The sequence below is a fragment of the Coprinopsis cinerea genome, assembly GCF_000182895.1.
Source record: "Coprinopsis cinerea okayama7#130 chromosome 3 map unlocalized cont3.3, whole genome shotgun sequence".
NCBI lineage: Eukaryota > Fungi > Basidiomycota > Agaricomycetes > Agaricales > Psathyrellaceae > Coprinopsis > Coprinopsis cinerea.
Genome location: NW_003307542.1, coordinates 290,085 through 310,366, shown reverse-complemented (window position 1 = coordinate 310,366; position 20,282 = coordinate 290,085). Strand labels below are relative to the sequence as shown.

Here is a 20,282-nt window from a genome sequence, read left to right as displayed (position 1 = left end):
ACATACGATCGCAATACGAAACCATCGTTAACCAACACGTACAAGCATAAATACAATATATATTCTTGGCCAAACGAAAAGAGAGTCCAAAAAGTGACGGGTCGTTGCCACAAAAAGCCTAACCCCGAGTCGGATAACACGTAACCAAACTACGACGGAGTAGAACGAGAAAGGACGAGTGCAACGATGAGAGTCAAAACAAGGAAAAGGGAACGAAGTAAGTAAGATGAATGACAATGGGAACAAAGCGAAGGAATAAAAACAAAAAAAGAGGGGCAGAAAAATGAATACATACACGGAATAGAAAGCCAGCAAATAAATAGAAGGCAACAAACTGGGTCGTGAGGGCGAAAGCACATACAGGCAGCAAGGAATCCGTATCAACCACTCCCAAAGCGATCACTCGTCGCTCTCCGAGTGCTTGTCGTCTGCGGAATTAACGGGCGAGCTCGGAGGTGACATTCGAGACCCTTGTTCAGAGCTGGTAGGGGACGATGCAGTTTTTCGTATGGTGTGTGGAGAAGGTGAGGATCCGGAAAGGTAGAGAGTCGTTGTGCCACGACGGCGCACGAGAGGATCCATCCTCCGGGAAAGCCTGAGAAGGGAGTATTCGGGGTAGACATCCTGACATCGGCCGTAAACATCGTGAATTACTTTCTGGAAATTTGAAAGGGTCTCATAGTCGAAAGTGAGATCCCAGTCCAGATATTGACACAGCTCCCTTTCCATTTTGCCGATAAGAACAGGCGAGAAAGACCACTGGGCCGAGTAAAGCCAGGACCTGACCGTCAAATCTGTATCGGACAGGACTTTCGAAGCAACCAAAAAGGCCGCAAAGTAAAGAAAATGTCCCGTCGCACGGGCAGTCGGATAGCGAGTTTTGAGCCTCTGAAGAAGAAGCAAAGCTGCATAAGGAACACTAGGTTCCAGCGCAGCACGTCGGATGAGGGTGGAGATGAATTTCACGAGATTCTTCGAGGTAGACGAGTCGCGCGGCATGGCCATAGGTGACTTGAACTGGTGGATTAGGAAGCGTGCACAGATGAATGCAAGTTCCGTGTCCTGCAAAGCAGAAGCAGCTGGCCCAGCATGTTCATACTAGTTGTAGTTGTTAACGATGTACAGATACACGCAAGCCGCTCGAACAAAACACAAACCTTGACCCGTTTACGCGGAGGCATCGTGCCAGAGGAAAAACCAGAAGAAATAGGCAAGAGTCGGAGCAAATAGACGAGGTGGCCTGCGACAAGACACACAACAAGTAGGACCTCTCGACTGTCCCAAAGAGAAAAAAGAAGCGGCTGTGCCTGTCCGAATTAGACTCGTACGCACGGACATCCTCTTGTCCAGGCATTACCAAACCCTAAAGCAATATCGTAAGCATAAAATCGCGACCGGAAGACAAGTAAACAGATTGCCTTCGAAATACTAATTTATATAAACGATCCACGGGATTGAGTGATTAAACAAAGGACAAAGACGGAGACGGGAGGCGAGGGGAAATCCACAGGAAGACGGCAAGCAAAGATCTCGTTTAATAAAAGGTCACAGAACGACGTACCGATAGAAACCGAATGCAAAAGACAAAAAAAAAAAAATCAAATGCACGATAATAGAGGAGACTCTTGAGATATAAGAACCAAGGCGAAGGACGCGGAACGCGGCCAAACGTCACGCGTCAAGACCAAGCTATGACAAACAACGCGAGACCTGTAACCAACACCTGAGCACACAACCAAGCATTCTGGTCCAGATTCGCACGCTATTGAGAGCTCAATTTCTTGGCATCGAAAAGGTTGCAGGAGGCTTGAATAGTGCGCGACAGGAGCTGAATAAAATGATCACGGGACCATGGGAGCTCAATTTCTTGGCATCAAAAAGGCGCAAAATTGCGCTATAGGAACGAACATTTACTGCGTAAATCCTCGTAATCTGCATAACTGCCCAAAACATCAACCGTAGATTACATTTCCCTCCTTATTGCTCCTGTATCTCGAGCCCCACAAACGAAATCCTGTTAAACGGCTTGACCGATTCAACCATATCCCTGCGGTCCGGCGACCATTCCTCCACAGGGGGATACGGTGAAGGATCAAAGCTAAGTCGAAGGGCATACTTGGTCCCAAAGTCCTTCCTCCAAAACGGTGGCTGGAAAACACCTCTCTGGACGACAACCCGGACGCGCCTTGGCTCCAAACCACTCTCCTTCAAAATCCGATCTCCTCCAATTTCCGAACTGCGGTGTTCGGGGACGAGCGTCATGGGGCTCGTGTCCTTCGAGATGGTGAGCTCGATCGTCGCGACGAGGGCTTCGGTTGAGGGTGGATTTCGCCGGAGGAGCTTGCCCAAGAACGACTGCGCGGGTGGGTCGTCGTCGTTGACGGGGCCAGAGTCGATGACCTTCCAGGTGAGATGCGCGGCCAACGCAATGGTCAGCTCAGAGCGGGAAACGATCTGTATTCAAATAGACTTTTAGAACGACGTTATCGCAAAAAAGCAGAATTGCGAACCTCTCCGGATCCGTCTTCTTTCAGGAGTAGCGTATGTTGTCCCTCGACGTCGCCGATCCATTGGTGGGAGAGTAGGGCAGTAATTCCTGTATCGCTGGACATGGTGGTGGAATTGACGATGGGTAAACAAGGGGTGGTTGACAGTGACTTGGGTGGAGAGGAAAGAGATAATGCCAGACAATTTCTATCAGCCGCTGGTTTTGAGTGTGGTGGTGAAGGCAACGGACGCTTCGTGAGTGCAGTCGTGGAGGCAGTGCGCTATTGTTCTCCCTGCACGGCATCGCCGCGCAACTGCTTCACCGGCAACCCAGACATTGGGCGCTCATCACGGAAAGTTGATGCAGCTGATGGCTCAAAGTGGGCGCTCTTGATGAACGCGTTTCACAAATGTCAGGAAACGTGGCCAAGACCTCGACTCGGGCAGCTGACCGCGTTGGAGTTTACGGCTGACTGGGTAGGTGTCTGAATGCGTAAGTACTAGTATGTATGTATGATCCCCGAACCACTGACCCCATTGGGCGGGACTGATCTGCGCAGTTGCCAATCCAAGGCTCCAACGTTTCAAGTTCAAGTCTTCCCCAATTCGGGGCTTCCACTTCATGGTGACCCAGCCTGAGGCTTCTAAGCTCCTAATGCTGCTGCGAGGACGAAGTGAGTCGTCGTTACCGCCAAAGAAGCCAGTTTTTTTTTTTTTACGATCAGGTCTTCACGTTCAAGTGTGCCCAGCATCTCACACACGAGCAGAAACGCACCCACATAGATCTCCGTACAGCCCATTGGGCGCTGATCTGCGGCGCCATTGATCCATCAAAGGCTGGTTTCGAAAATTGCGACAGGCTCGCAACAGCTCGCAACTTTGTTGAGTGCACCTGACCGGCAAAGATCAGAGTCGATCATCCTGTACGCTGACCCGGATTGCTAGGTTTGTTTTAGCTGAGGCGCAAGGAAAGAGCCAGGATTCTACGATCCTTGGTCTGCGTATGGCGAGCATAGTGGTGATACAAAGAAAACACATTCGGATTCAGGTGGCTTCTGTGCTCCATCCCCGCTGTGCCCGCCTAGGCGCATGATGCTCGCTTAATTCCTCCATGGGAAGAGCTCGAACGACACCATCACGTCCCTTACCTCCTGACAGCTTGGCCTGCCCGTTTTGGGTGCTCCGTCAAGGAGCAAGTTTGAGGATAAAAAGGCTGGCGTCGACGAGGTTGTCTCTCCAGCCCGGTGCTCCCTTTTCCCTCTACAGCCCACAGCAAAGGCCGGTCCTTTGTGCAGCGCACGCTCCTTCTTCTGCTCGTCCAATTAATTAATCTCACGTCGCTCGTCACCATGTCCATCCTCTCCAAGTCGTTCGCCCTTTTCCTGCTCGTCAGTACCATCGTCGTCTCTGTCGAAGGCAATCCTACCCCCACCATTACAATCGGGTATCGTGTGGTCCCAAAGGTCAGTAGAGCTATCGTCCGTCCACGTAGGCCGTCACTTACGCTCGTTCATTTTCCAGACCGTAGCCGCGGCATACCAGAAGAACGGCAACAAACTCGACTTTGCGATCAAGGCCAACGGGGAGCAAATCGGTCCTGGTGCCTACGTCTCTCCAGCTCCAGGAGAGTGGCCCGGCGAGATGCAATGCTTCATCACGGCCAACAGAGCCGAGTGGACCAAGGCTCCCAAGGTCTGGGTCCCGCAGGTCGCAATCGAGTCGATCAACAACGGCAAGGCCATGTGCGGCACCCCACTCTTTTGGCAGAAGAACGCCGCCAACCGGGAGGCGTACGTCAAGAAGAAGGGCGCCACCCCTGGGAGCACCGTCTTGTTCTCGCACATCGAGCTTGATCCAAAGAAGGCACCTGGGCCTAACTTGCAGATGGTCATCCCCCCGGCAGTTGGCCAGGACCCCAAGTACGACATCCGCGTCTACTGCTTCCCTCAAGGAGACCCCAAGATACCAAAGGAGCGTGTGTCTTGGGAATCCTGGGGTATCAAGGATTTCGGTCAAGAGTGCGGTCCTCAATCTGGCGGCTCCTCATCACGAAGTCCTTCTCCGGTATGTCGTATTTTCCCGGTCCCGCCTGATCGATAACTGACTATTCTCTTCAAAGGCTGGGAGCGGAAGGAGCTCAACACCCCCACCCAAGGCTGGTTCCCATCATTCGGCTTCACCAAAGTCTGGCTCCAGGTCGCCATCGCCCAGCCCCAGCAAGAAGAAACGCGACTTGTCGTCGTCTCTCGATTTGGAAACCCGGGCTATGCTCGCTTTGGAGAGACGCGCCCTGCAGCGACGCGCATTGAGGCGTGCTCTAGAAGACGAGCTCTACAATTGATAAGTAGCTTCGATAGTATTATCTCTGTAGTAAAAGCGCCGTTTTGGGAAATAAATTTTCAGTACCATCAATGTTGCCGCGGTTACGTCCAGAAGGTTTTGAGAGCCTACCTGAGTAACCTACAGCTGAAAGATCCGCAACTGAAGTGATGCATAGGAACAAGACAGACGCGCATAGGGCAAAAGGCGACATAGAAGCCGACGCTCTCAGATCCTAACAAACGCAAATAACGACAAAAGTTGACGCCCGAAGTAGCGCTTGTTTCAAGTGGACATTCATTGTGGGCATCCAGGAAGGTATGGGCGGTTTTGGAGTCGGGATTCTGGTAGAGCTGTTCTCAGCCTCTTGTTTCTTATCCACAAACACCACCTCTGAGAATAGTTTCTTCATCACTGGTGTGATCGCATGCCGGCAGTGAGTTATATTTACCCCCTTGCCCAGTCCATGCCAATATCACCCAACGTTAGAAGTCTTTCCTGGTACTTTGAATCTATATACAAAAGAGCGCCGGATTTGTCTTCTTTTCGAAGTAGTTATCGTGTTCGGCCTGGACATCTAATACCGGTGACCTCAGGGGACATACGGCGACCCCCGTGTGAAGGTAACTTCACTTAGGTGGAACAATCTCTGTCTGCCGATAGTCTTGTGTGCTGTGGGATAAGGATACTGACGTTACATTGAGGCAGTGTAGTATTGTTCTCTCCTACGCGGCGCTAGGCCGGGCAGTGGGTGCTCAAGCGCTGGTGGGCGCTATTGATGGATGGGCTTCCAAATTTTGGAAGAGAAGGCGACCAGGACTTGTTTCTCGGGTAGCCGCTGGCCTGATAGCGCCGGTGCAACCCACACACAGACCCATATCGATCTCCGACAAGCCCACTGGGCGGGGGATCAGCACTGTTGATCCTTCGTCCTGGTTCACTGCTGGTTTGTAACTTTGCTGAGTGCACCGGACCGGCGGATCCTACATTAGGTGCAATATCTGAGTTATGCTACTTGAACTGCGGCAATTCTGAGGACCACACCGGCGACAAAGGGTAGTGTTTTACGTTCTTTGCTCCATCATCGTACACATACACATGACAGAGAAAGCACATCCTGATTGCTGGAGGGGATTCACTGACATTGGTGGGTGCCATCCCCGTTGTACCCGACCAGGTGCAAACAACGATTTCACGGTATACTCGAGCCTTGCACTTAATCAGAAGAATTCTCAGAAGTCGTCACACTCCTTGTATTTGGAAACCCTCAGTTTACCTCACTGGGCGCTCCGTGAACGGGACAGTTTGAGGATAAAAGGGCTGGCGTCGATGAGGTTGTCTCTCCAGCCCGGTGCTCCCACTTCCCTCTACACCCAGCAGAAAAGGCCGGCTCCTTTCTGCAGCACACTATCCTTCTCCTGCTCGTCAAATTAGTCAACCCCTCGTCGCTATGTCCATCCTCTCCAAGTCGTTCGCCCTTTTTCTCCTCGTCAGCAGCATCGTCGTCTCTGTCGAAGGCAACCCTATCCCTGCCGTTACAATCGGGTACCGGATGGTCTCAAAGGTCAGTAGGGTGTCGTCCTTCCATGTGGGCCGTCACTTACGCTTTCTTTTCTTTTAGGATACAGCCGCCGCCTACGCAAAAAAAAAGAACAAGCTCGACTATTCGATCAAGGCTAACGGGGAGCAACTCGGCCCTGGGGTCTACGCCTCCCCAGCTCCAGGAGAGTGGTTCGGTGCAATGCAATGCTTCATCCAAGCCAACGGAGTCGAGTGGGCCAAGGTTCCCAAAGCTTGGGTCCATCAGTTCTCCATCGATATCGACAATGGCAAGTCCATCTGCGGCTCGCGGCTCTTCTGGAAAGAAAATAGCTTCCTTCGGGAGGCGTATCTCAAGAGGAGGGGCGCCACCCCCGACAACACCGTCCTTTTCTCGCACATCGAGACACATAAAGACACAATACCAGACCCTAAGAAGGATAAGGTCCAGATGCTTATTCCCAAGGCGGTTGGTGAGAATCCCAAGTTAGACATCCGCATTTATTGCTACCCTCCTGGAGACGAGAAGATTCCGATAACGCCTGTTGCTTGGGAAAGCTGGGGTATCAAGGATTACAGAACAGAGTGTAATTCTGAGGGTGGCTCCTCGTCCAGAACTCCTTCCCCGGTATGTCGTTATTTTTTCCCGGTCGCGAGTAGATAACTGACTGCATCTTCAAAGTCGGGGAGCGGAAATAGGAAATCAACACCTCCACCCAAGGCCGGTTCCCCGAAACCCGGCTCACCCAAGCCCGCCTCCCCAAATTCTGCGAGCCCTAAGCACGCCTCGTCGAAGCCTGGCTCAAAGCTCCCTTCGCCTGGCCCCGGCCCCAAACGGGTGAAGCGCGACTTGTCGTCTCTCGATTTGGAGAGACGCGCCTTGCAGCGACTGTCGTAACGTGCATCGAGACGACGTACCCTAGGAGTCCTCTACAATTGACAGCTTCGATAGTATCATCTCTGTAATACCATGGGTTGTGGAAAATACACTTACAATATCATTGATCTTGATATCGTCAAGGAGCGGTAACAGATCTGACCTATATAGTGCACTCTTGAGCTAGACCTCGCAGCGGCGGGAGATGTCGATGAACGATGAAAGCGATGCATAGGTGATACATAAGTGTGTGGATGACATACTACTGTACAAATGCTAGATGAAGATTGCGAATGCTATTCATACTCAAGTACCCTTCGAGCTTCGAGCCTCAACGCTTATCGAAACCTGGCAGACGGGTCGTATACGATTCGCGCTGGCGATCTGTGTTACATACACGTCAGCAAAGACTGCCGATCAGCGTCGACAAAAGGGGGAAGTTACATACCGCTTTTCAATGCCCTTCTCCTTCCACGCAAGCTGAGCTTTGAGTTCGGTCAATCCAAACAGAAGGATGATGTCGAAATCGGCCTTGTAGTAAAGATGGCCTCCGACACCCTTGTAGGGTCCCAAAGCTTTGCCCATTTGAGAAAGATCAACCTCGATTGAGCAAAGCGTCGAGTAGTTCTCTGGCGCGAAGCGATCAGCAAATGCCTGACACGATGATAGAAGGGATCGACGACCCACCAGCATCAACGTCCGTCCATTTAGGATTCTCCACTTTGCCCCGGTAACAATCCAGAGCAACAGAGACGCAGCTAAAGTTGGATAAGTAGTCGGACTCTTCGAAATAGGATCGCCTAAACTCTTTCGTTTCCGAGACTTGCGTGTTCTGAACGTCGATGATTTTTTTCGTGTCGGGCAAGAAGGGAAGAGATCAGCTCCGGAAATCATCATAGATAGAAAGGCATAAAGTAAACTACATGTGGAGAGCATTCGGCGGAGGGGGCCGTTGGCCTCGAGTCGCCGCTTCATCCTTTCCATCCAAAGAGATGTAAAAGTACCTTGGGGAGGATAACACTGAAGAAACCTGGCAGGCGACGGTTACCAGAGGGAGAGAACCAGCTGGTGATGGAGCGGATTTGGTGTTCCTCGTCGCGCGGGTTGTAGGGTACGTGGCAGTTGACGCCGTAGGTGAATCGAGAGACACGGGAGACGACGCGGTGGTCGAGGTAGAAAGAGAGAGCACCGTCAGCGACTGCTTTGTTCCTGAAATGAGGGTGAGTTCGGGCAGGGTGTATGGCGAAAGAAATACTTACACATGGCTGTCGGGGCGAAGTACGGTCAAGCCGAGAGCAGACAGGTCGTCCTTGAGTTGAGTGTAGAGGTAGTCGCTAGCTGCGAAGCCGCCAACTAGGAAGATCGACTGCGGGAATCGTTAACCGGGGGCAACATTCATGGAATGGACAAACACACGTGGATAGGTCGGTGAGCGGACAGGATCTGCTCCTTGACAGAGGCCAAGATGGTGCTGATAGGAGATTCGAAGAATGATGCTACCTCGGATCTGAAGGTTGCATGAGCCTAAAGGAGGGTGCTAACTGCTTGACCAACTCACCCTTCAAGTCGTAGTTGACCCGATCGGATACCGTATTGGAGATCCTTGTCACGGACACCTCCAAATCGAATGTATTGCGGATCGTTCTTGCTTCGGAATCTCAGCTTGGTAGTCTTGTCGAAACATTCCGTGATGTAGGGAACATCCTCGGCGAACTTTGAATGTCGTAATCGAGCTGAGTAGAGCGAGTGATGAATGAGTGGGGACCAGGGGCGGAAATGAAAGGCGAACATACCTTCGAGGAAGTCTCGAGCGGCAAAGGTGACAAAGATGGAACCTTTGAAATGACATTGAGGAGCAGCGATCTCCTCAAACCAATCCCCTGATTGGGATCGAGCGTATGCACTGATGTCGACTGTGCCTCCTCCCGCATCGACGATCAGCACGCCGCTTCCGTCCTGCAAACGCGTGGAGGGTCAGGATCTAATCAATGATGATATCGAGATGAAACGTACCTTCAGCGCATCCGCAGGCAGACCACTGTGAAGGCAAAAGTGAAGACTCGCTTCACCCTCTGTCACGAAAGAGATGTGTTTCTCGGCTTCGGTGTGTGAGCTCACGAGACCAGCGAGAACAGCTGCATGGCGCATCTGCTCTTGTTGTGCACCCTCCCATCCGTTGGGGTGTGACAAAACAAAATCGATGTTCCCTTCCACTGTCGACCACCAGTTGGTGCCAATACCATGCGTTTCTTCGATGTATGTTTTCGAGCATTGGAAGAGATATCGAAGGAAGTCGGCGAAAACTTGGACGGCAGTCTTGTTTGGAGGAAGGGGAGGGATTTGGCCTGCGAACTCAGTGTTGGCGGCGGATTTGGGTCGGAGATGGAGCTTGAACCTGATGAGAAATGGTGAGAGCCCAGCGGTACATGAATAATGGTTCGACGGACCATGGAGCTTTGATCCATTCCTCCTCGTCCTTGATAGCTACGATCTCCTCGCGCATCGCCTCAGCACCAACGGCCTGCACAACACCATTCTTGTCGTAGTAGAGGAAAGATGGGATCTTGCAGTCTCCTCCCACGTGCTCTTGAGCGGGGAATCTGAGCGTCGTCAGTACTACTGGGCGAAAGGAGAACGAAGCGAGAATCGCTCACCGAGTTACCCCTCGAATTTCGGGAACAACACCTGGGTCAAGGATACTACCAAGGTATGAGTATAATTTCGCAGATGGAGACGAAAGATCTTACCTGTATGAAGCACCGCTGTATGTCGTCCCGACGTCGAACGCAAGGACCAGCTTGCGTCGAGTGCCGCTATAGGGTAGGCGGGCGGAAGGCATGGCTAGAATGAAATGCCTGTATGTTGAAAGGGAAGAGAAGAGGGAAGTTAATGAGTGGCGAACCACAGTGGCTGCCCATCTTATCCCATTCCGTATAGGTGATAAAGCCAAGTAGCATCATAGTGGCCAGGTGTTCCAAAGGCACGCACGCCACACGTTGTGGGGTTGTGCCCATCGACGCTTTCCAGCACGAGAACCGCGTGGATCACGGGCACAACGTTTCAACCTTACCTTCTAGACTTGTGACAGTCTAGCTATTGGGTATTGAGACCTTCTGATACGTCGATTTGGCGAGGCAACATTAGGCGAACATGGCAAAACTGGCGCGTTTCCACGTGCTGGATTCATTGCGGGTACCAGTAGTTCCGTGGTGACTGGTGGTCCTAGAAAACCACGGGCTACATTGTTGCGTTTAATTCGCTCAAGGCATGTGTGGAGCCGGGAAACGATGAATCGTCATGCATTGCACCTATGTATCCTTGTAATCTGATTACGACGTGTTAGATGGCACACTGGGGTGTTTTATGAGGAGAACCTTACATATTTAGTTATACGGTCGGAATTCCGTTATCATTGACGAAGACCAGACAGCAACCGCATGAGCTATAGGCTCGCAGCAAAAGTATGTCGGAAACAGGAACAACCGGGCGCGTCTGCAGCTGTCTGGCTGCAGGACCAAAGAACGGCACAGCCACGCAACCAACATGCCGCACATCGACCTCCGCATATGTTATCTGGGTCCAACCTTGTAGAAAATTCCTTACAACTCTCAGATATACGAGAGGGCCACCCTCTGGTACTTTGTGAAAGTTGGCTGGACTTCCTTAATTTGAAAGATAAGCCATTTGAATATCTCTATGTTTGGTTTGATGGTTGATGGCAACTAAGACCAAGTATGCGCCAAACAAATCGACGAAGCGTCAGTAAGCCTCTTGTTCTTACCATCCAGCGTCCGTCTTCGTCGTGGTTAACGCAGCGACATCCATGTCTACTTCTGCTCAAGAATTTTTTCGGAGCTTTACTACACTGGCCCTCCAATAAATGGGCCCATTCTGATGTTTTGGCGCATTCCAGCCCTGTTGCATCAAGTTACACTCGGGAGAGCGTGACCCTGGATCCACCTCGCCCTGCGCGTCCATTACGGGATTGACATGTGAACCGACCCTGTTAGCTCGGGTGGTAAGTAAATATATTTTGTTATTCTTTGTGCTGATTATCATCTACAAACACAACAGAATCGAAATCGCCGACTGGCAAGGCCCCTCCAGACCTCTACGTCGGCCTTAGAATTCACAGACCCTTCTGATTAACATCCGCGACTGAACTCTGGCACATACTCAACTTACGGGGTGGCTTTCGACCCAGGCCTTGGACTGTCCTCTTCTCATATCCCTCGGGCGCTAATGTCTAGACGCCGAATGCACCGGACGAAATTCTGAGAACGATCAATGATATCAACCGAGGGTAGCTGAACGGAGTGATCCTTCTCTCTGCTGTGCCTTACATTGCAATCGTTGGGGCGGCTACACATGTTTCCAGTGACTCGGGAGTGACCGTAGCGTTGCTCTTCATCCACCACGGCGCTGATACCAATCTTGTCTGTAGTTGCCTATCAACGCTGCTCGGTCGAATGGACTGACTGCCTGACTTGACTCAATCCTTCACTAATTCAGACTTACAGCTCACGCATTCCGTATAGCTCTTTCACTCGGACGCAAAATGCCACTAACTCAACGTCACGGTTTTCTTAAACTCTTCAAGCAAGGAGGTCGCGACGATCCTGTTCCAAAGGACGAGAAGACCGAAAGGTTCAGGCTTAACGGGTTTAACTGGTTGTGATCAGCCAAAGCTGTTCCTGCTCCACGGTAGACTTCGTGATCGGAGCCCGTTGTCGGTGAGTCTTTTGAAACTCGACTCATGGATTTCCGTGATTTTGTTGATGCACAAGGCCACAGATGGGTCTAACCCCTGAATTCTGCACCCTCTAGATCCTTTAGATCGTCAAAAACACAAAAATGCCTCACTGAAAGGGAACTTGATGACATTTTGTCGTTTGCAAATGAACTCGTCTCCCTGTTTTCTGCTGAGACTAACATTGTATGTCCGTGGACTTTGCTTGCGAATTCTCCATTTATCTGAAGACCAGCGCGTATAAAAGGTGTGGCGAATCCTTCCCTTCACTTCATCCCTCAACCGCCTCCCCTTCCACATTCATTTGGGCTTAGAAACCGTATAAGCGCGCTCCTTTCGAACCCGTCTTACTCGACATGCTTAGCAACCTTCTCCCTTTGGCCATTTTGGCTGTAAGCCTTAGGCCGCTGATTGTTCCAGTCACTGCACAGGCGATCCCACCTGTTGCTACTATGACTGTGTCAAACATAAACGCTAGCCCTGATGGATTCACTCGCCCGTATGTCATTTACCTTTTTCAACACAAGATTCGTCTTGACTGAGCGGTCTCCCATCCAGAGTTGTCGCTGTCAACGGTCAGCATCCCCCACCTCCCATTTTAGCCAACAAGGTATGTTGCCCCAACACCTGGACATTCTTCTTTACTGACGTTCGACCAGGGAGATGACTTCCAAATCACGGTCGTTAACAATCTCGACGATCCTACGATGCTTCGCCAAACCAGTGTGGTATGTTTCGCTTGATCTATCACTCAGTTCCGGGATTCTAATCCATGTCTTTAGCATTGGCATGGTATCTTCGTACACAAGGCAGCTTGGGCGGATGGCCCCGACGGCGTTACACAATGCCCAATTGCACAGTCCGGTGATTCTTTCACATACAGCTTTGATGCTGGAAACGAGGCCGGTACATTCTGGTATCACTCTCATTACGGTACGTCCGAATCTACTTTATTCGCGTAACTCCAAGTCTTTGACGCTAGTCGTTCTAGGAACTCAATACTGCGATGGTCTGAGAGGACCACTGGTGATTTACGACGACAACGACCCATACAAGAACCTGTACGATGGTCAGTTCCATTTCTTTCCCTTGAAATGATTATGATCGCTGACGACGCTTCCCTACAGTGGACGATGGTGAGATTTTCACGTTTCATGTTCTTTCCCAGCCCACTGACATTGTGATGCTACATGATAGAGAGCACCATCATCACCCTGGCCGACTGGTAAGCGTGATCCTTATCTCAATCGCATTTCTCACAGGCTAACCTCTGAACCCAAGGTACCACCTCCCGACTCCCTCCATCGCTGGTATTGCGTTGTCTGACGCGACTCTAATCAATGGAAAGGGTCGTCGTCCGGGTGGTCCCCTGACGGACATCGAGATCGTCAATGTCCAGCCTGGTACTAGATACAGGTTCAGGCTCATCTCGATGGCATGCGAGCCCACCTACAAGTTCTCCATCGACGGCCACAACATGACCATCATCGAGGCAGATGGACAGTTGACCGAGCCCCATACCGTCCAAGAAATCACAATCTTCACCGGCCAGCGTTACTCCTTCATCTTGGAAGCTAATCAGCCGGTGGGCAACTACTGGATCAGAGCTATTCCCAACCTTGGCGCTCGCAATCTGCCCGACTTCTCTTCCGGTGGAATCAATTCGGCCATTCTCCGCTATGCTGGAGCACGCCCCAGGAACCCGACCACCCGTGCCCCACGGAACCCAGTCGTGCTGAAGGAGGCCAATCTCCGTACTCTTTTGAACCCCGGAGCACCCGGTGGAAGCGGACCCGCCGACGAGAACATTGTCTTCAATTTGGCCTTGAACGCGGAGGAAACTGGATTTGTAATGAACGGAGTCGCTTGGGCTAACCCTGATATCCCAGTCATGGTTCAGCTCATGAACGGTGTTCCAGCGGAAGACATCATCCCCCAGGGCGCCTATCGCACGCTGCCTAGGAACAGTGTCGTAGAGGTCTCCATCCCCGGATTTGAAATTGCTGGACCTGTAAGTGAACCTTCCACAAAGCTAGGGGAGCGCGTTACTGATTGAGCCTTTCTTTCAACGACATACAGCACCCCTTCCACTTGCACGGGGTACGTTGAACCTTCTTTCCTCTCCATGTTGATCGTAACTGACAGTAATTTCAGCACGCTTTCGATGTTGTCAGGAGTGCTGGTAGTGACACCTACAACTACGTGAACCCTGTCCGTCGCGATGTCGTCGACATCGGAGGAGCTGGCGACAATGTCACTATTCGATTCCGCACTGATAACCCAGGCCCATGGTTCTTCCACTGGTACGTTCTCTTCGCTACACTCTCTGAGCTCCTTTACTAAAAGAAGTCCTTCTTCAGCCACGTCGAGTTCCATATCATTACGTGCGTCAATTGACTACTCCATCCGTATCCAGTTTTCTGACTTCTTCATCGTTTCAGCGGACTTGCGATGGTCTTCCTCGAAGCTCCTGGCGACATTGCCAGCAACAGCCCTCCTCCCCGTGAGTAAACCAAAACGACACATTGCTCAACTGGTCTCCTTACACTCGCCCTGCTCGTACAGCTTCTTGGGACGCCCTTTGCCCGAAGTTCAAGAGCCTGCCAGCCAACGCCACCTCCATCCAGATTGTTCCGACCCCAACTCCTTGAACTTTTGTGCTTTAAAAATCCTATAATTGGGTTGCTCTCTTGATTGACTCTCTCGCTTCTTAATTCTTAAACTGCTCCTCGTCGACCTTTGAATTACCTTCTTTCTTCTTAATGCACGCGACCCAGTATTAATTCCTCGCGTCCCCATTAGAGAACTCCTATTTATCTAGCACTAGTGCTTGTTTGTTTTAAAGCTCAGATAGAGCTATAATATCTCAATATACTGTTTATTCTGCAATCTATCGATGTCAGTTAGGGAAGGACTTGAGCTCTAAGTCGCTTTGTGCCCTCTGAATCTCAGAGAGGACGCGACTTGGACCCGACGCAGGATTGATAGGGGTCCCGTTCTTTCCTTTTTCCCACGAGCGCGTTGGGCGAGGGTTCGAACCAAGGTAGGGACATTTTCGACGTACCAGGCTAATTACATACTTGCCTCAACGTACCGTATTCAGAAAGCGTGACGCGTTGATGTGCTAGCGTGCGTCATTGTCTTAACAATATTAGAGGGAAATAAGACGAAAATATGCCCTGTCTGAATGGTGGGCGCAACGGATGGAGGGAACCATCAGGAAGAGGCAAGGGACACTACGCTCGTAGTATAATTCTTCTGCCACTTTGACTCACCTTTAACGGAGCTTAGTGGCTCCGAGCTTAAAGGCAACAAGAGAGCAACCTGTATCCCTCCATCCGAGGTTCCGAGTTGACCTCGACGAACGGACGACAACTCCGAGTCCATCAGAAACGTGCCAACCGGTTTCAGATGTTCATTTGTATTGCCTAATTCGACGATTCACCGCTTTGTATACTCGAGGGATGTAAGCCTAGGTAAGCCTGAGAGCGTTTACCAGACATTTGTCCACAGAAACTGGTCATGAGGCGTTAAGGGGTTGATCTGATATATTGACCCCCTGTCTGCCTTCCAAAGTTTCTGATGCACCATCGCGCATATGTAAAGATATGTAAGTGCCTGAGCATATTCGCCATGATTCTTGCTGTTCTACGTTATCGGCATGTCCACACCTTTACTGTAGCCGACCCACGATGACATGGGTATAAAGACCAAGGACGTATCCCGTTGACACGTCGCGCCCGCCTTCCTTTCAGCTTCACTCCACCTGATTCCTCCCGCCCAGAAGATATTCACATTTGGAGACGCTTCCGTGCGTATATCTCAAGTTGACTTGGCAAGGGCCCTCGTCGTCGAAGGTCACCCAAAATTCGAATCAATGTTCTCCTGGGCTAAAGCCAAGCTCGGTCTGACTCGGACTAGTTCACACAAACGGCGGAAGAGCAAGGCTTCCTCGAAGGCCTCAGAACCTTCACCACCTGATTCGAAGCCAGCTGCCGTTGGACCCTCATCTGCATCCAATTCAAAGGCATCCGAGACGGTTCCCATCACGGATGTCCAGTCCGCCCCGAATGCTGGGAACGATCAACTCAATGGAGTGGAAGACAATCAACCCACCGACCCTCAGACGCAGGTATGTATACAACGCCAATTCCAGAATGGAGTCTGCCATAACTATTTTGCAAGGCTGTCGTAAACGGTGACTCCAGGCCCTCTCAGGAGATTGAGGGGGCCATGACGAACAGGGAGCACCCTCCCACCCAGACAGTCCTCGAGCCTTCATCGAGCCCCTCCCTAAATATCATCGTCATTGGGGCGGGGATTGGGGGGCTCGCTACAGCATTTCTTCTCGGAAAGGCGGGTCACAAAGTGACTATTGTCGAAGCAGCTTCCCAGTTGGGCGAGGTAGGAGCAGGAATTCAATTGTCGCCCAACGTAACGCGTCTTTTGATACGCTGGGGCGTCGGGGACAAGCTGGCAGAAATTGCTGTAGTCCCTCAGAATTTGACGTTAAGGCGATGTCAGTTCTTCTGTTCTCTTTCAAATCTCTTCTCTCAAGTCTGACCGTCTGTGCAGACGAGAATGGGGAAGTCGTTGGTTGGATGGAGACAGGCCAAAGTCTCGAGAAGGCACACAAAGCCCCATACTATCACGTTCACGTAAGTCCATGCCGAGTTTTATTATCCATTTCAACTAACTCGTACTCTAGAGAGCAGACATCCACGGCATACTCGCTGAGATTGCAGAGCCTCATGCTTCCATCCGCTTGAACAGCCGCGTTAAAGGAATCAATCCTTCCATACCAAGCGTGACGCTCGAATCTGGAGAGACAATCGCGGCAGACTTGGTGATAGGAGCAGATGGACTACACAGTATAACCAGAGATATCGTTGTGGGGAAGAAGGACAACCCGACAGCCACTGGTGATGCCGCCTATCGAGCGGTCGTTCCTGCTGCAGCGTTGCTTGCAGATCCAGATCTGGAGGACCTCGTCAAAGAAGCCGGGGTGAACGTGTGGATGGGACCAGGAAGGCATATCGTAGGGTACTGCATTGTGAGTTGTCAACTCGGTCATCCTATCTATAGTCATTCACTCCACGCTCCCCAGCGCAACAAAGAGCTTTACAACCTCGTCCTGATACATCCTGCTCACGAGGATGACGAGAACGTTCGCGAAGTAGGTCTGGAGAGGATGAAGGCCGATTTTGATCAGTTTGAACCAAGGTACGCCGAATGAACGAGTGGCAGAAACCGTGAAGTGTCTAACTGAGATTTGGGACTCAGGGTCAGGAAGCTCCTGGAGCTTGTGACTTCAGCCATGGTTTGGTCGTTAAAGGATCGTCAGCCGCTTGAATCATGGGTGCATCCAGAGGGTAAGGTATGCCTTTTGGGCGATGCTTGTCACCCCATGCTGGTACGTCGCGCTCCAGAAATCCGTCAACCGCTTGTTCTGAGCGCCCATATTACCAGCCATATCGAGCACAAGGCGCTGCCATGGCTGTAAGTACACCTTTGATTGATATTGGCAACAGTGTGCTGAACCCATCACTCCCAGATCGAAGATGCCGCCGTCCTCGCGAACCTCCTTTCCCGATCTCCTTCGAAGAAAACGCTGCCCGCAGTCCTCAAAGCCTATCAAGACCTCCGGCACTCACGGGCGACTGCGACGCAGACAGCGTCTCGACTTAACCAACACATATTCCATCTGCCAGACGGCCCGGCACAAGCGAAGAGAGACGCGTCCATGCGAGAGGCGATGGAAGCTGCTTTGCGTGAAGCGAGGGGCGAGGATATCAGCGATTGCGTTGGGAGCGCCAATCTCTGGGCCGACAGGCAGAGAAATAAAGAGGCTTTCGATTACGACGCGGACGAGGAGGTCGAAAAATGGTGGCAAGATAACGGTGATGCGCTGACGAGAGGCTGAAGTTCCTATGGAACGCCCGATATGCCTACTCTCCCTTCAATCATTGTTAACCTCTGTTGTCGATAATTCTGTGTACTTTTAGGGTAATCGGTTTCAACAAAAATACGAAAGTGTGGGGCAATCGGAAGAATTAATCCCCGGTACCGACAAGAGAAGGGAAAACCTCGTCACAAGTGCTCGAAACCCACCTCTTAACCCGTATCCAACCAACGGTTACCTCCACTCCATCATGGCCCTTTCAGAACTTCTGGGTAAACCACAGGATAAACCGGATGTCCGCGAACAAAAGTCCGTACGCAATGACCTTGGCAAGACGACGGATGTCCCGGATAAAGTGTACACGCCAGGGAAGGCTTTCTGCTAGGTAAGCACCAATACCGATAGGACCATCTCAGTCCTTCGAACCGTCTTCTCCTTCTCAAGCATCCCCATCTCCGTCTCGGAGAAGTCCTTCTCGCTTCGAACGAAGACGATTGGACCCATCGATAGGTATCAAAAGGTGTCGAAAGTAACGGCTTGGGATTTCATTGACGAATAGCTTTTCCGAAAAGATCAAAAAGAAACGTGGAGTTCGGGGTATTGTCGACATCCTGGAACGTATAAATAAACCTGGGCTGACGGAATCGTGGAAGTTGAGAACTATCATCGGCATCATGGCTGCCTTCACCAAACTTCTCCCTCTCATTGCGATCGTGCTCTGTCAGAGCCTTTCGGGAGTTCTCTCCACGCCAGTTCCTGGTGCCGCCAAACGGGCACAGGAATGTGAGTCGATCGAAGTTCGAAGAGAATGGTGTGTGTGTTTCTTCGTGATTGTGCTCGAAGAAAGCGCTTGGCTAAGGAGTTCTGTTCGGCTTGTAGGCGTGATTTGACAGTGGAAGAGCGATTGGACTATCTTCGTGCCGTGAAGTGCTTGCAATCGACGCCTGCCACCAACACTACCCCACGTGAAGGCATCGTGTCGAGATACGATCAGTTCCAAGCGGCCCATTTCGACCTTGCCATGCAGGTGCACGCTGTCGTAAGAGTCCACGATCTTCCCAACATTTCCGGTTGTGGCTTAGAATACCTGATTTCCTAGGGCCACTTCTTGCCATGGCACCGTCACTTCGTCACCCTGTACCACAACGCTTTGAAGGAAGACTGTGGGTATAAGGGACCGGCAACGTGAGTCCTCGCGAATGATGTTTCGGACGATGTCCTGATCTAGTAATACAGATACTGGGATTGGACACGCGACGCTGATGGACCCAACCTGTATGACATTTCCGTCCTATATGTTCTCTCCGCATTTGACGATTTCGCCTCTTGTACAGGTTCAAGGACTCGCCCGTTTTCGACGATGTTACCGGTTTCGGTGGAAACGGTGTACCAGGTACCGCCAAACCCGTCGCCCCACCTCCCAACCCAGGCATGCCATCCCTTCCCGGCCTCCCCGGCGGCCCCACCGCCCCCGAAGGCTGCGTCCAAACCGGGCCCTTCAAAGACCACATCGTCAATTTCGGACCTGGCGTGACGACCAAGACCCCTGGATGCCTCATTCGAGGTATCTTTGAGGACGTCAGAAACAATGTGAACAGCACCAGCCTCGCTGTCCAACTCTCCCAGAAGAACTTTGAGGATTTCCGTAACTTTATTGAGATCCAGGGTCCCCCGCTTGCGGTTGGTGCTGGTCTGCACTGGGCAGGACATGCTATCGTCGGTGGAATGATGATGGACGGGTACGCTGCTCCTGGTGGTAAGTCTCCTTTATTCCACAAATTCATCTCCGAACTTCCAATATACTAATCAACCGCGTCTACTTTTTCCTTCACTTATTAGACCCTCTATTCTACCTGCACCACGGGAACCTCGACCGCGTCTGGTGGAAGTGGCAGATGATGGATCCCGAGAACCGCCTCTACCAGATTTCTGGCCCTGCCACGATCTTCCCACCCAGGAGGAACGTGACGCTCGACTTCCAACTCCCATTCGCTACGATTGCGGAGCCGCTCGCCGTTAGGGAGGTTATGGACTCGAGAGCCTACCCCGGCTGCTTCACCTACGCCGATTAGACTATTTTTTGTACCAAGTAGTACATAGGTAGTAGTATTGGGCGTCTTTCGGGACCGGCATTCCGCCGCTGTATATCCTTTTCGATGTGTTCTTTTGTTTTTATGTTTAGTCATGTCTTTTGTGTACGAGCTCCAATACCAAGCCATTTCATGTTCGGCGTTTTCGCCTTTGGACCGTCTTTTTATTTTTTGTCAATGCTTGAATGCGCGCTCGCTCACGTGTACGGTACGCCGCACCGGCGCTTAGGTTCGTCTAATCTTAGCGGTACCGAACATCGGATGGTAGCAGATACCCCGTGAGTGAACCGGGTTTGACGTCCCGAGAAGCGTCTTCTA

At 51.4% G+C, this 20,282-nt stretch overlaps 9 protein-coding genes across 9 annotated transcripts; 5 read left to right on the top strand and 4 right to left on the bottom strand.

Moving 5' to 3' along the window:
* Positions 1–399: 399 nt before the first annotated feature.
* CC1G_06024 (alternative cyclin Pcl12) lies at positions 400–1,354 on the bottom strand (the record flags this gene model as incomplete). The annotated part of the gene is made up of 3 exons (XM_001829763.2): positions 400–1,062; positions 1,158–1,240; positions 1,333–1,354. The coding sequence occupies 3 exons, from the start codon at positions 1,352–1,354 to the stop codon at positions 400–402; spliced, it is 768 nt and encodes a 255-aa protein (XP_001829815.2).
* A 545-nt stretch (positions 1,355–1,899) lies between these two features.
* CC1G_06023 (hypothetical protein) lies at positions 1,900–2,689 on the bottom strand. Its single transcript, XM_001829762.2, has 2 exons — positions 2,511–2,689; positions 1,900–2,454 (listed from the first exon to the last, which is right to left on the bottom strand). Exons 1-2 carry the CDS (start codon positions 2,610–2,612, stop codon positions 1,978–1,980), a joined length of 579 nt encoding a protein of 192 aa, XP_001829814.1. The 5' UTR covers positions 2,613–2,689; the 3' UTR covers positions 1,900–1,977.
* Positions 2,690–3,836: 1,147 nt separating this feature from the next.
* Positions 3,837–4,828, top strand: CC1G_06022 (hypothetical protein; the record flags this gene model as incomplete). The annotated part of the gene is made up of 3 exons (XM_001829761.1): positions 3,837–3,950; positions 4,009–4,551; positions 4,607–4,828. 3 exons carry the CDS (start codon positions 3,837–3,839, stop codon positions 4,826–4,828), a joined length of 879 nt encoding a protein of 292 aa, XP_001829813.1.
* A 1,428-nt stretch (positions 4,829–6,256) lies between these two features.
* On the top strand, positions 6,257–7,243 carry CC1G_06021 (hypothetical protein; the record flags this gene model as incomplete). Its single annotated transcript, XM_001829760.1, has 3 exons — positions 6,257–6,370; positions 6,428–6,973; positions 7,028–7,243. The coding sequence occupies 3 exons, from the start codon at positions 6,257–6,259 to the stop codon at positions 7,241–7,243; spliced, it is 876 nt and encodes a 291-aa protein (XP_001829812.1).
* A 317-nt stretch (positions 7,244–7,560) lies between these two features.
* CC1G_06020 (hypothetical protein) lies at positions 7,561–10,061 on the bottom strand (the record flags this gene model as incomplete). The annotated part of the gene is made up of 12 exons (XM_001829759.1): positions 7,561–7,606; positions 7,671–7,851; positions 7,910–8,054; positions 8,227–8,431; positions 8,482–8,588; positions 8,639–8,729; positions 8,781–8,955; positions 9,016–9,178; positions 9,236–9,617; positions 9,670–9,822; positions 9,877–9,921; positions 9,970–10,061. 12 exons carry the CDS (start codon positions 10,059–10,061, stop codon positions 7,561–7,563), a joined length of 1,785 nt encoding a protein of 594 aa, XP_001829811.1.
* A 998-nt stretch (positions 10,062–11,059) lies between these two features.
* Positions 11,060–11,751, bottom strand: CC1G_14079 (hypothetical protein; the record flags this gene model as incomplete). Its single annotated transcript, XM_002911501.1, has 4 exons — positions 11,060–11,225; positions 11,290–11,333; positions 11,566–11,644; positions 11,741–11,751. 4 exons carry the CDS (start codon positions 11,749–11,751, stop codon positions 11,060–11,062), a joined length of 300 nt encoding a protein of 99 aa, XP_002911547.1.
* A 577-nt stretch (positions 11,752–12,328) lies between these two features.
* CC1G_06019 (laccase 5) lies at positions 12,329–14,623 on the top strand (the record flags this gene model as incomplete). The annotated part of the gene is made up of 13 exons (XM_001829758.2): positions 12,329–12,471; positions 12,531–12,582; positions 12,632–12,700; positions 12,755–12,905; positions 12,964–13,041; positions 13,100–13,108; positions 13,170–13,197; positions 13,254–13,983; positions 14,052–14,072; positions 14,127–14,275; positions 14,333–14,356; positions 14,414–14,475; positions 14,538–14,623. The coding sequence occupies 13 exons, from the start codon at positions 12,329–12,331 to the stop codon at positions 14,621–14,623; spliced, it is 1,602 nt and encodes a 533-aa protein (XP_001829810.2).
* Positions 14,624–15,849: 1,226 nt separating this feature from the next.
* Positions 15,850–17,895, top strand: CC1G_06018 (salicylate 1-monooxygenase; the record flags this gene model as incomplete). Its single annotated transcript, XM_001829757.2, has 7 exons — positions 15,850–16,104; positions 16,158–16,491; positions 16,548–16,630; positions 16,681–17,025; positions 17,080–17,195; positions 17,256–17,349; positions 17,527–17,895. The coding sequence occupies 7 exons, from the start codon at positions 15,850–15,852 to the stop codon at positions 17,893–17,895; spliced, it is 1,596 nt and encodes a 531-aa protein (XP_001829809.2).
* Positions 17,896–18,548: 653 nt separating this feature from the next.
* CC1G_06017 (hypothetical protein) lies at positions 18,549–19,946 on the top strand (the record flags this gene model as incomplete). The annotated part of the gene is made up of 5 exons (XM_001829756.2): positions 18,549–18,685; positions 18,754–18,913; positions 18,974–19,059; positions 19,209–19,630; positions 19,714–19,946. 5 exons carry the CDS (start codon positions 18,549–18,551, stop codon positions 19,944–19,946), a joined length of 1,038 nt encoding a protein of 345 aa, XP_001829808.2.
* Positions 19,947–20,282: the final 336 nt, after the last annotated feature.

Coding starts and splice junctions, on each gene's coding strand:
- CC1G_06023 (XM_001829762.2), bottom strand. CDS start 2,612: ATGTCCAGCGATACAGGAATTACTGCCCTACTCTCCCACCAATGGATC. Junction 2,455..2,510: donor AAGAAGACGGATCCGGAGAG/GTTCGCAATTCT, acceptor ATTTGAATACAG/ATCGTTTCCCGCTCTGAGCT.